The sequence below is a fragment of the Aegilops tauschii genome, chromosome 6, assembly GCF_002575655.3.
Source record: "Aegilops tauschii subsp. strangulata cultivar AL8/78 chromosome 6, Aet v6.0, whole genome shotgun sequence".
Classification (NCBI taxonomy): domain Eukaryota; kingdom Viridiplantae; phylum Streptophyta; class Magnoliopsida; order Poales; family Poaceae; genus Aegilops; species Aegilops tauschii.
In genome coordinates, this window is record NC_053040.3 from 34,063,914 (window position 1) to 34,077,873 (window position 13,960).

The 13,960-nt window shown below is 41.1% G+C and overlaps 1 protein-coding gene across 1 annotated transcript; it reads right to left on the reverse strand.

The window, feature by feature from the left end:
- Window positions 1-10,899: 10,899 nt before the first annotated feature.
- On the reverse strand, window positions 10,900-13,720 carry LOC123494315 (F-box/kelch-repeat protein At3g61590-like). Its single transcript, XM_045229628.2, has 3 exons — window positions 12,519-13,720; window positions 12,206-12,265; window positions 10,900-11,276 (listed from the first exon to the last, which is right to left on the reverse strand). Exons 1-2 carry the CDS (start codon window positions 13,648-13,650, stop codon window positions 12,249-12,251), a joined length of 1,149 nt encoding a protein of 382 aa, XP_045085563.1. The 5' UTR covers window positions 13,651-13,720; the 3' UTR covers window positions 10,900-11,276; window positions 12,206-12,248.
- Between the last annotated feature and the right edge of the window lie 240 nt (window positions 13,721-13,960).

A 13,960-nucleotide genomic window follows, 5' to 3' on the forward strand; every position in this document is an offset into this window, starting at 1 on the left:
GACTCTTTGTTGCATGTTGAGGGATAGTTATATGATCCAATTATGTTATTATTGTTGAGAGAACTTGCACTAGTGAAAGTATGAACCCTAGGCCTTGTTTCCTAGCATTGCAATACCGTTTGTGCTCACTTTTATCATTAGTTACCTTGCTGTTTTTATATTTTCAGATTACAAAAACCTATATCTACTATCCATATTGCACTTGTATCACCATCTCTTCGCCAAACTAGTGCACCTATACAATTTACCATTGTATTGGGTGTGTTGGGGACACAAGAGACTCTTTGTTATTTGATTGCAGGGTTGTTTGAGAGAGACCATCTTCATCCTACGCCTCCCACGGATTGATAAACCTTAGGTCATCCACTTGAGGGAAATTTGCTACTGTTCTACAAACCTCTGCACTTGGAGGCCCAACAAACATCTACAAGAAGAAGGTTGTGTAGTAGACATCAACCCTTCTACTGATCATGATCCAAAGACCATGGCAGAGTGCAAGAAACGCTCCGACTGGCCTAAATGGAAGGATGCAATCCAAGCAGAATTAGCCTCGCTCAATAAACGAAAGGTATTCACTGAAGCAATACCTACACCTCCCAGAGTTTTCCCCGTGGGATTCAAATGGGTTTTTGTTCGTAAAAGAAACGAGAACAACGAGGTGGTGAGATATAAAACAAGGGTCGTAGCACAAGGTTTCACGCAGAAACCCGCCATTGATTTCACTGAAACATATTCTCCAGTAATGAGTGCAACCACTTTCTGATATCTTATATCTTTTCCAGTGCAAAATTGTCTATCTATGCAGTTGATGGACGTAGTGACCGCTTACCTTTACGGTTCACTTGATTCGGACATATACATGAAGGTTCCTGATGGAGTCCCAATCCCGAATCCAAACGCAAAACGCAACGCATATTGTGTAAAACTAAATAAGTCTTTATACGGCTTAAAACAGTCGGGTCGCATGTGGTACAACCGACTTACTGAGTTCTTTTTGAAAAAAGGATACTCCAATAATGATGATTGCCCATGTGTTTTCATAAAATAGTCCACAACTGGATTTTGCATTATTTCTGTGTATGTTGATGATCTGAACATCATTGAAACCACACAAGATATTGATGAAGCACGCAATCACCTAAAGACGGAATTTGAGATGAAGGATTTGGGTAAAACCAAATTTTGCTTAGGATTACAACTTGAGCACCTTCCCTCGGGTATTTTGGTTCATCAAACCGCCTATATCCAGAAAATATTGGAGAAATTCAATATGGACAAATCCTATCCATCCAAAACTCCTATGGTAGTTCGATCTCTAGACGTAGAGAAAGATCAATTTAGACCAATGGATAATGGAGAAGAGATATTAGGACCTGAAGTTCCATATCTCAGTGCCGTTGGAGCGCTCATATATCTTGCAAATTGCACCAGGCCTGATATTGCATTTGTAGTGAATTTACTATCTAGACATAGCGCAGCTCCTACTAAACGCTATTGGACGGGAGTTAAGAATATCTTTCGATATCTCCAAGGCACAAAGGATCTTGGCCTATTCTTTCAATTTCAGAGAAATTTGGACATTGATATGATTGGGTATGCTGATGCTGGCTACTTATCTGACCCCCACAATGCCAGATCACAAACCGGTTTTGTGTTCCTACATGGTGGGACAGCCATATCATGGAAGTCTTCCAAACAGACTCTAGTGGCTACATCCACCAATCATTCTGAAATAATCTCTTTATTTGAGGCAACACGTGAATGTGTATGGCTTCACAGAATGATAAACCACATACAAAAATATGTCCACATGTTTAGAGGTAGAGGTGTCGATAAAATAAAATACGGACATGAGGGCATCATGATTAATCTGATAACAACAACATATATGGATATTGTCATATGATTTCTTATGCTCAAGTAATAATATATTCACAATGCAAAAGTACAAATCATAAACTTTATTGAGAACTAACAAACTATAATCTCAGTCATTGAAGCAATTGCAATTTATCATAACATCAGAAAGAGTTTATGTCAGAGCTTTCTAGCAAGTCCCAAGCTTGGGGATGCTATGTTTGAAGAAGATGATGTTTTTGAGAATATTAATGATGAGAGTGATTATGCTTATGATATGAAAAGGCCCAAGCTTGGGGATGCTATGTTTGAAGAAGATGATGTTTTTGAGAATATATTTGATGCAATTAATGTTTGTCCCAAGCTTGGGGATGCTATATTTAATGAAGATGATATTTTTAGCCTCCCAAGTTTTGATATGCAAATTTGTTATAATGATAGCATGCCTCCTACTTATGATGATTATTGTGATGAAACTTATGCTATAAAGAGTAGAGATCATTATATTTATAAAACTTGGCATGATTATGATTACCCTTTTTCTGAACATCACTCTTTTAATGTGGAAACAATTTATAGTATTCAAGTTTCTTATGATACTCCCACTATTCCGAACGAGAAGAATTTTGCTTATGTGGAGAGTAGTAAATTTTCTATGCTTGTAGATCATGAAAAGAATGCTTTAGATGCTGGTTATATTGTTGAATTCATTCATGATGCTACTGAAAATTATTATGAGGGAGGAATATATGCTTGTAGGAATTGCAATAATATCAAGTTTCCTCTCTATGTGCTTAAGGTTTTGAAGTTATGCTTGTTTTGCCTTCCTATGCTAGTTGATTATTGTTACCATAAATTGTTTGATCACAAAATCCCTATTCATAGGAAGTGGGTTAGACTTAAATGTGCTAGTCATATTCTTCATGATGCTCTCTTTATGTTTCAATTCTTATCTTTTATGTGAGCATCATTGAAATCATCATGCCTAGCTAGGGGCGTTAAACGATAGCGCTTGTTGGGAGGCAGCCCAATTTTATTTTAGTTTCTTGCTTTTTGGTTATGTTTAGTAATAAATAATACATCTAGCTTCTGTTTAGATGTGGTTTTATGTTTTAATTAGTGTTTGTGCCAAGTAGAACCTTTGGGAAGACTTGGGTGAAGTCTTTATGATCATGCTGTATAAAACAGAAACTTTAGCGCTCACGAGATTAGCTAAAACTTTTTACTGGAGAGTGCTATTTAGTTGATTCTTTTTGAAGATGATTACTAGACAAATTTGTCAGGTCCACCAATTTATTTTAGAATTTTTGGAGTTCCATAAGTTTGCGTTAGTTACAGATTACTACAGACTGTTTTGTTTTTGACAGATTCTGTTTTTCGTGTGTGGTTTGCTTATTTTGATGACTCTATGGCTAGTAAAATAGTTTATAAACCATAGAGAAGTTGGAATACAGTAGGTTTAACACCAATATAAATAAATAATGAGTTTATTACAGTACTTTGAAGTTGTTTTTTGTTTTCTTTCGCTAACGGAGCTTACGAATTTTCTGTTAAGTTTTGTGTTGTGAAGTTTTCAAGTTTTGGGTAAAGATTCAATGGACTATGGAATAAGGAGTGGCAAGAGCCTAAGCTTGGGTATGCCCAATGCACCCCAAGGTAATATTCAAGGATAACCAAGAGCCTAAGCTTGGGGATGCCCCGGAAGGCATCCCCTCTTTCGTCTTCGTTCATCGGTAACTTTACTTGGAGCTATATTTTTATTCACCACTTGATATGTGTTTTGCTTGGAGCGTCATTTTATTTTGCTTGTATTTGCTTGCTGTTATTTAGAATAATGTTTTGCATCTCTATTTTCAATAAAGATGTCAAGGATAGTCTTTACCATGCTTATTTTGCAAGTATACATGTTGCTGTTTCAAAACAGAAAGTTTACCGCTGTTGCAAAAATTCCCTAGAAAAGTCAGAATGTGATAAAATGTTGAAACCTTTTGCGTAATAAGGTCTGATAAATTCACTACAGTGGGAATTTTCTTTCATAATTTTTGGAGCTAGGGAAGTATGGATCTTGCTGCATTCTTTACAGACTGTACTGTTTTGGCAGATTGCTGTTATGTTTGCACTGTTTGCATATGTTTGCTTGTTTAATGATTCTATTTGAGGATAGGAGTATTAAATATGCAAAGGCATTTAGTATGCAATGTTGAATAATAATTTTAGTGATTTGCTACAGTAGAGAATGATAAGGTTTTGCATTGGTTTATACTAACCTATCTCACGAGTCCTTGTTGAGTTTTGTGTGGATGAAGCTTTTGAGATTTAGGGAGACCGTGATATGAGAGGAATCAAGGAGACACAAAATCTCAAGCTTGGGGATGCCCAAGGCATCCCAAGATAATATTTAAAGAAGTCTCAAGCATCTAAGCTTGGGGATGCCCCGGAAGGCATCCCACCTTTCTTCCTCAACAATTATCGGTTAGTATCGGTTGAACCTAAGTTTTTGCTTCTTCACATGATGTGTGCCATCCTTGAAATGTCATTTTATTTTGTTTTGCTTGCTGCTTGAATAAAATACATTAGATCTGAAATTCTTAAATCAGTGAGAGTTGTCACATAGCTACATAATTATTCAACTACTCATTGATCTTCACTTATATCTTTTTGGAGTAGTTTGTCATTTACTCGTGTGCTTCACTTATATCCTATGAGTAAATGGTTGAATGATTTGAATGTCATAAATCTGAAATTATATATGTTTCATATACCTTTCCCATGGGGAGTAATGCCTTCACATATAAGAAGTAGAGGTGGTAAATTTATTGAAGGTTAGCAAACATTGTATTGGTCACTTGAACAATTAATGAAAGAATATTGAAGGAAGAGAGATTTCACATATAAATATACTATTTTGGACATCTTCTATGATTGTGATCCCCATTAATTATTTTCAAACCTGAGCAAATTAGTTGAAGTTGAATAAGGAAGACAACATAATGAATTATGCTTGGGTATATTTGTATAGAAGTTATATTGTTATGGATCCTCTAACATGTGGTGCTTGATATTTAGAATCCTTTGCTAGCCAAAATATCTGTACTAAGCGGGAATACTGCTTGTGCATCCAAACTCCTTGAACCAAGTTTCTTCCATGAGTGTCCACCATATCTACCTATATGCGGTATTTACCTGCCGTTCCAAGTAAATTTGCATGTGCCAAACTCTAAACTTTCAAATAATAATCTGTTTTGTATGCCCGAATCGCTCATGTAGCGACTAGGGGCTAGCAGTATCTTCCATGCTAGGTGGGTTATTCTCACGATGAGTGGACTCCGCTCATCATTCATGAGAAAATGGCTGGTAACTGGGATGCCCAGTCCCATGATCAAAAGATCGAAATCAAATCAAAAATAATTGCAAACAAAACTCCCCCAGGTTTGATGTTAGTTGGAGGCACCCGTTGTTTCGGGCAAACCATGGATTGATGATTGTTGGTGGAGGGGGAGTAAAAATCTTTACCTTTCTGTTTGGGAACCGCCTATAATGTATGTAGTATGGAAGATATTGGGAACTCTTGGTCGTTATGTTGACAATGAAAGCATACCTCTCAAAATTATTTTCATCTCTGTTTTTGCTTCGAGCTCTGCCACCTCTGCAAATCCCTGCTTCCCTCTGCGAAGGGCCTATCTTTTACTTTTATGCAAGAGTCAATAGTATTCCTTCTCATTCCAACCTACTCTTTAGTTAGCAAGCATCATGTGATGGAAAGATCTAAGCATATATGGCCATTCAAATATATTTGGGCATGAATTATTACTGTTGACATTACCCTTGAGGTAAAAGGTTGGGAGGCAAAATATTAAGCCCCTATCTTTCTCTGTGTTCGATGAATACTGTTTGTTCTAAAAATATGCTTTGAGTGGTAGCAATCATGGAAGACTAAATGATAGTTGAGTATGTGAAGTTTGCTGAGTCAAAGCTCTGACATAGACTCTTCCTGAAAATAAGATGAATTGCAATTGTTTGATGACTGAGAACATAGTTTGTTAGTTTTCAAGAAAGTTTATGATCTATACTTTAACATGTGAATAGTTTGTTACTTGATCATGAAAAGTTCTATGAGTTGAGCTACTGTTATGACATATAATGATGCTAGAAAATGTGATTGAAATTATCATTGATCAAACTTATGCACCTGCTAGCATTCACACTTCATAAATTCTTTCTTTTATCATTTACCTACTCGAGGACGACCAGGAATTAAGCTTGGGGATGCTGATACGTCTCCAACGTATCTGTAATTTATGAAGTATTCATGCTATTATATTATCCATCTTGGATGTTTATGGGCTTTATTTTACACTTTTATATTATTTTTGGGACTAACCTATTGACCCAGAGCCCAGTGACAGTTCCTGTTTTTTTCCCTTGTTTCAGTGTTTCAGAAAAGGAATATCAAACGGAGTCGAAACGGAATGAAACCTTCTGGAGAAGTTATTTTTGGAAGGAAAGCAACCCGGGAGACTTGGCATGCACGTCAGGAAAGCAATGAGGGAGGCAGGAGGCAGGGGGCGCGCCCTCCACCCTCGTGGGCCCCTCGTGGCTCCCCTGACGTATTTCTTCCGCCTATATATATCCATATACCCTAAAACGACCGGGGAACAGAATAGATCGGGAGTTCCGCCGCCGCAAGCCTCTGTAGCCACCAAAAACCAATCGGGACCCTGTTCCGGCACCCTGCCGAGGGGGGGATCCCTCACCGGTGGCCATCTTCATTATCCCGGTGCTCTCCATGACGAGGAGGGAGTAGTTCACCCTCGGGGCTGAGGGTATGTACCAGTAGCTATGTGTTTGATCTCTCTCTCTCTCTCTCTCTCTCTCTCTCTCTCGTGTTCTTGAGATGATACAATCTTGATGTATCGCGAGCTTTGCTATTATAGTTGGATCTTATGTTGCTTCTCCCCCTCTACTCTCTTGTAATGGATTGAGTTTTCCCTTTGAAGTAATCTTATCAGATTGAGTCTTTAATGATTTGAGAACACTTGATGTATGTCTTGCCGTGCGTATCTGTGGTGACAATGGGATATCACGTGATTCACTTGATGTATGTTTTGGTGATCAACTTGCGGGTTCCGCCCATGAACCTATGCATAGGGGTTGGCACACGTTTTCGTCTTGATTCTCCGGTAGAAACTTTGGGGCACTCTTGGAGGTTCTATGTGTTGGTTGAATAGATGAATCTGAGATTTTGTGATGCATATCGTATAATCATACCCACGGATACTTGAGGTGACATTGGAGTATCTAGGTGACATTAGGGTTTTGGTTGATTTGTGTCTTAAGGTGTTATTTTACTACGAACTCTAGGTCTGTTTGTGGCACTTATAGGAATAGCCCAATGGATTGATCGAAAAGAATAACTTTGAGGTGGTTTCGTACCCTACCATAATCTCTTCGTTTGTTCTCCGCTATTAGTGACTTTGGAGTGACTCTTTGTTGCATGTTGAGGGATAGTTATATGATCCAATTATGTTATTATTGTTGAGAGAACTTGCACTAGTGAAAGTATGAACCCTAGGCCTTGTTTCCTAGCATTGCAATACCGTTTGTGCTCACTTTTATCATTAGTTACCTTGCTGTTTTTATATTTTCAGATTACAAAAACCTATATCTACTATCCATATTGCACTTGTATCACCATCTCTTCGCCAAACTAGTGCACCTATACAATTTACCATTGTATTGGGTGTGTTGGGGACACAAGAGACTCTTTGTTATTTGATTGCAGGGTTGTTTGAGAGAGACCATCTTCATCCTACGCCTCCCACGGATTGATAAACCTTAGGTCATCCACTTGAGGGAAATTTGCTACTGTTCTACAAACCTCTGCACTTGGAGGCCCAACAAACATCTACAAGAAGAAGGTTGTGTAGTAGACATCAACCCTTCTACTGATCATGATCCAAAGACCATGGCAGAGTGCAAGAAACGCTCCGACTGGCCTAAATGGAAGGATGCAATCCAAGCAGAATTAGCCTCGCTCAATAAACGAAAGGTATTCACTGAAGCAATACCTACACCTCCCAGAGTTTTCCCCGTGGGATTCAAATGGGTTTTTGTTCGTAAAAGAAACGAGAACAACGAGGTGGTGAGATATAAAACAAGGGTCGTAGCACAAGGTTTCACGCAGAAACCCGCCATTGATTTCACTGAAACATATTCTCCAGTAATGAGTGCAACCACTTTCTGATATCTTATATCTTTTCCAGTGCAAAATTGTCTATCTATGCAGTTGATGGACGTAGTGACCGCTTACCTTTACGGTTCACTTGATTCGGACATATACATGAAGGTTCCTGATGGAGTCCCAATCCCGAATCCAAACGCAAAACGCAACGCATATTGTGTAAAACTAAATAAGTCTTTATACGGCTTAAAACAGTCGGGTCGCATGTGGTACAACCGACTTACTGAGTTCTTTTTGAAAAAAGGATACTCCAATAATGATGATTGCCCATGTGTTTTCATAAAATAGTCCACAACTGGATTTTGCATTATTTCTGTGTATGTTGATGATCTGAACATCATTGAAACCACACAAGATATTGATGAAGCACGCAATCACCTAAAGACGGAATTTGAGATGAAGGATTTGGGTAAAACCAAATTTTGCTTAGGATTACAACTTGAGCACCTTCCCTCGGGTATTTTGGTTCATCAAACCGCCTATATCCAGAAAATATTGGAGAAATTCAATATGGACAAATCCTATCCATCCAAAACTCCTATGGTAGTTCGATCTCTAGACGTAGAGAAAGATCAATTTAGACCAATGGATAATGGAGAAGAGATATTAGGACCTGAAGTTCCATATCTCAGTGCCGTTGGAGCGCTCATATATCTTGCAAATTGCACCAGGCCTGATATTGCATTTGCAGTGAATTTACTATCTAGACATAGCGCAGCTCCTACTAAACGCTATTGGACGGGAGTTAAGAATATCTTTCGATATCTCCAAGGCACAAAGGATCTTGGCCTATTCTTTCAATTTCAGAGAAATTTGGACATTGATATGATTGGGTATGCTGATGCTGGCTACTTATCTGACCCCCACAATGCCAGATCACAAACCGGTTTTGTGTTCCTACATGGTGGGACAGCCATATCATGGAAGTCTTCCAAACAGACTCTAGTGGCTACATCCACCAATCATTCTGAAATAATCTCTTTATTTGAGGCAACACGTGAATGTGTATGGCTTCACAGAATGATAAACCACATACAAAAATCATGTGGTAAAGGTTCTATCGAATCTCCAACCATTATCTACGAAGATAATGCAACTTGTGTTGCTCAAATGCAAACAGGTTACATAAAGAGCAATATCACTAAGCATATTTCTCCTAAATTATTTCCCCCCATCAATTACAAAAGAAAGGGAAGATAAACATTTTGCAAGTCAAATCATGCGATAATCTAGCTGATCTATTCAAAAGTCACTCCCAGCTTCAACATTTGAAAAATATGTTCATGGGATTAGTATGCGACGACTTCGAGATTTGCAAAGATCAGGGGGAGAGTCTCTCTGAATCATAACCTGTTCAAACATTATATTGCACTCTTTTTCCCTTTATGAGTTTACTCTCATGGTTCTCATCAAGATTTTTAATGAGGTAATATCAACATAATAATATATGTCATACATCCTATTTTTTCCCACCGGTTTTTTTAATGAGTGTATACAACATATTAATTGTCCTCTAAACTTACCAATGAGTTTTATCCTCAAGGTTTTCTCATATAAGTTATCAAAGAGACGATAACATATGTTGTAACATTTTCTCCTTATTTTTTCCTACTGGGTTTTAACGGAGTTTTAACAACATATCAAGTTCTATTCTCCTCATATTTTTCCCACAGGGTTTTTGGAAGAGTTATTCAAAATCATATACGCTTGTGATTAAGAGCAATATTCTCAAAGTTATACAAGGATGCAAGACATAGAAGAAGCAGCTTTGTACAAGGGGGAGTGTTAAGAATAAAGCGACGTCATTAGCGCTAAGAGTCGTCACGTCTGTCCAAAGCGCCGTACGGACGCGAACGTCCATACGGGCGTCTTCTCGCGCCACTGGCGCCTATTGTAAACGGACGCCTCTCCGAAGGCGCCCCAAATCCTTGTATAAATAGGGCTTTGCCCATAATCAATAAACACAAGTTTTCCATCAAATCTTTACAGTATTTAGCGACCGCCTTCCGCGTTCGCTTGTCCTCGCGATAGGCGGCTCGCTCCTTCCTCTTCTTCTTCCTCTCTGCCCTCCTCTCGGCGAAGAACTGCTCCTCGTTGATGATATCTTGCGGGAAGCGTTGCCTCCACAGCGCCATGGCTTCCTCGTCCATCTCGGCCAGGCTGAGACGGTGCTCCCGCCTCCGTTTTTTGCGCCGATCCTCGTCGGTGATAAGCCGCGGGAAAGGAGCCAACTCCTGTGCCCGCTCTGGCGTCGCCACGTCGGTGAAGTTCATGTCCCAACGGGACCGGCGGAGGCGCCACGCCGCAGCGTCGTACGCGCGGGCGCCGTCCTAGGCGGTGTCGAAGGTTCCGAGGCCGAGGCGCACGCCGCCACCCAACCGGATCGAGGCAGAGTAGGTGCTGGACGGACGCACGCGGACGCCGCGGAAGCCCGAACCTCCCCGGCGGTGAGGCGACATGGTGGCGCGGTGGTGTCGTGTCGGCGGCGAGGAAAGAAAGCGCTAGAGCGAGCGAGAGAGAGCGGCAGAGGCGCTGCAATTTATAGGCGCGCCGGACGCGGTGCGCCAAATCTAGCGCGCGAGCTGCCGCCTTTTCCCGCGCGCGCTAATTTCCCGCCACCGCTGGAGCGCGCGAAAACGTCCCGCGCGCGCTAAAAACCCAGTTTACCGCGCGCGCGCCTTTTGGCGCGGCTGTTGGAGATGCTCTTAAGAAATTAACTCAAATTCAGAGATGTTGTGGTACCATTACGCATTTAAACACGCAGAAAGAATGAAACGTCATTGGCATAAGCAGAGACTGTGGGACATGAGCAAACCATGCTGAAAAATATATGTGCACACACAAAACAGTATATCGAATGCAAGCAAATGGACAGCAAGATTCAGCGACAGGGCCAACGCTAGGCAAGTTCATTTCTCTTCCTGCCAGTTCAAATATTGCCTACGGAGATCAGACAACTGATGGCAGTTCACAGCTGAGAAGATTAATCCCAAGTTACTGTTGGCCAGGACATGTTAATTGCTACAAGTTCACATCACATTTACCAGGGCCTGATATATAGAAGGTTAATTCCTACAAGTTGACATCAAAGGCCCTATGCGCAGCATACAGAATGGAAGAACCGACAGCAAATAGTCCATTTCTGCATCCCAGACAATGGAAATGTAATGCTTGGTACCTGCAGAGCAACCAATGCCATCAGCCAGACTGATTTGTAATATCCACTCATGGAAAAACGTTCAAACTTATCTCACATTTTTTGTTGATTCAAACAGTAAACATTAGCTTCAACATTGTGAAAATTGCGATAAAAGCTCAAAACTGAATCAACTTAGCACTATTGGACAAAACTAACATTATATAGAGAGAACAGCAGTAGGGGATCAATTACTTTGTAGCGGCACACCTTCAATTCCTATTGTTAGCATATTCTCAGGTTTTTCGCTATATCTGGTCTTGTCAATTTTATCATGTGTTCAGTTCTAAAATTATTAAACATCCACAATGATCAAAATCGAAGAAAATGGACTGCACAGAAACCACACCAACAGCCAAAATTTCTTAGAAGAACAGGGCCCTGCTTGGTATCGTTTTCATTGAAAACGAAACCAACATTTGAACAGAGTGCCAGTACACGGGGAATGGCCGAATGCCTACCCAGTCAAGCACAAGGATAATTATAGTTTGGATCAGACAAACTATATTTAACTATAAATATAGACACCTTTGCTTTGCTGAGTTTCTCACAAATTCAGATTATCTGAGAAAATATTTAACCAAACCGCTCAAGATTCGCATAATTATACAATAATAACCGCAAGCAATCATTGGGTATTATAGTGATCCTGAATGAGCAATAATGTGAAAGAAATTGCAAACCCATATTGATATAAGAAGTTTAAAGCCAAATGCTGGGGCGTTTTAGTTATCAAATGTTTGCATTGATGGAACAATAAATAAATCATCATCAAATTTGACACTAGACAGACCAATAAACAGAAAAAAACTCAATGAAATATAGCAAGCAGCAAAAACAAAAACAGGAACTACCACCGAAGGACAGGAAAGGAAAAATATTTCATCCTGCTGCTACTAACAGATAGTTACCTGCTGAGTCAATACATCAAGATAGCATGCCTATCCCAACAAATCACATTATGCCCGCATCTACAAGAATAGGAAGTCAAAGAACCAATGAGATTCCAACAGACAGTTAAATAGGTACGAGGGGGCACTAACTAGATATAAACACGCTGCTATAATTCGAGTAAACAGTCAGTTGTATCTGATCATAATGAAATTCGTAAGTATGTCAATAGGCCTGCAACAAAAAAAAAGTCTCTACTGACATCCATAGAATTAAACCACATAACTCGACAATAATAATACAAGAATATCGAATGACTTGGTTTACTTTTACCTGCAGTATAGACACCTTCAAATGGATAATAGTGAAACCAGCAGTAAAAGCGGTAGGATTCAAGAAGTTTCTTAAACTGCAACGATTCAAACTGGACTTTGAAGACGCCGATAAATGTCCACAGTAACACCACATTGTTGTCCTCAGCAAACCCGAGTATCCTTGGGCTCTGACTGCCCTCCTCTGAATTCATGGAAAGTAGCTTGTCTAGTGCAACAGTTCTTTCCAGCACCCATGAAGCTACACCATCACAGTCCGTCTTCCACTTCCATGCTTGGACGCAGTAGTCTGACAGGAAGAGGAAACCAAGGCCACCACCCTCCGCCCGGATAACCGTGATGGAGCAAGTGTTGACATCGACGTCCACTGGCACATGTATCACACTAAGGCTCTGCCTATCCAAATTAAATTCAAGTATTCCACAGAAATTCCCTATAAGGAACCAGTACAGGGAATTCCCAACCATCACAGAGCACATGTCATGGTAAACCATGGTGAGTACATCAGGATCGTTGGCCGGAAGCAGCGTCGACACGAGATTGCTCCATACACCAGTGTCCGACGAGTACACCGAGGCCACAGCCTGTGAATGATGTATGCCACTGTTGCCTACCAAGACAACCTGGAAACGGTGGGGCACTCCGGCAGCACGAAGCACCGCTCCGCTAATCATGGTTTCCTCATTGTCAAACCCTGGGGGGACGTCTAGGTGGTGCCGGTCACCGGTGATGGGATCCCATACCAGGAGCTGGTTCCGCCGCCAGAGGAAGATGAGCATGAGGCCATGGCGGCATCCGAGGATCACGTAGGTGTGGACGGCGTCGATGGGAAAGGGGAAGCGGGCTTGCGGGACGCGATTGGGGGCATCCAGCGTAGGTTCGAAATGGACGGGGGAGATACCTTGGACGAAGCAGCCGAGGAGGGGAGGATTGCGGCGGTGGTGGAGGCGGAAGCGGCGGAGGAATCGGGCGTCGGATACGATGCCGCGCCAGCGCTCGCAGACGAGGAATGCGCGGGGGAGGGAGGACGGCAGCGGGGGCAGGCGGACGAGGATCTCTGAGAGGAGGTCTTCGTCCTCCAGCGGCGCCGCCGACGAGCGGCGGCGGCGGCGGCGGGTGCAGGGGCTGCTCATCTCCTCACCGATGCGGGCTCTGCTGGACTGGATAACGAGAAGAGGGGAAATGGAAGCCCAAAACAAGGCTCGAGACTGAAGCCCACGAAGGTTTTAAAATTTGTGAACTTTCATAGAGAGAAAAAACAGCATAGTGGTACGTAAGGGCATTCTGTTGTGTGTTCTGCAGAATTCGGTTAGTATGAACATACTCCCTCAGTTCCTAAATACTCCCTCCATTTTAAAATAGATGACCCAACTTTATATAAAGTTAATATAAAATTGGGTCATCTATTTTGGAACGAAGAGAGTACTACTCCCCCCGTTCTCA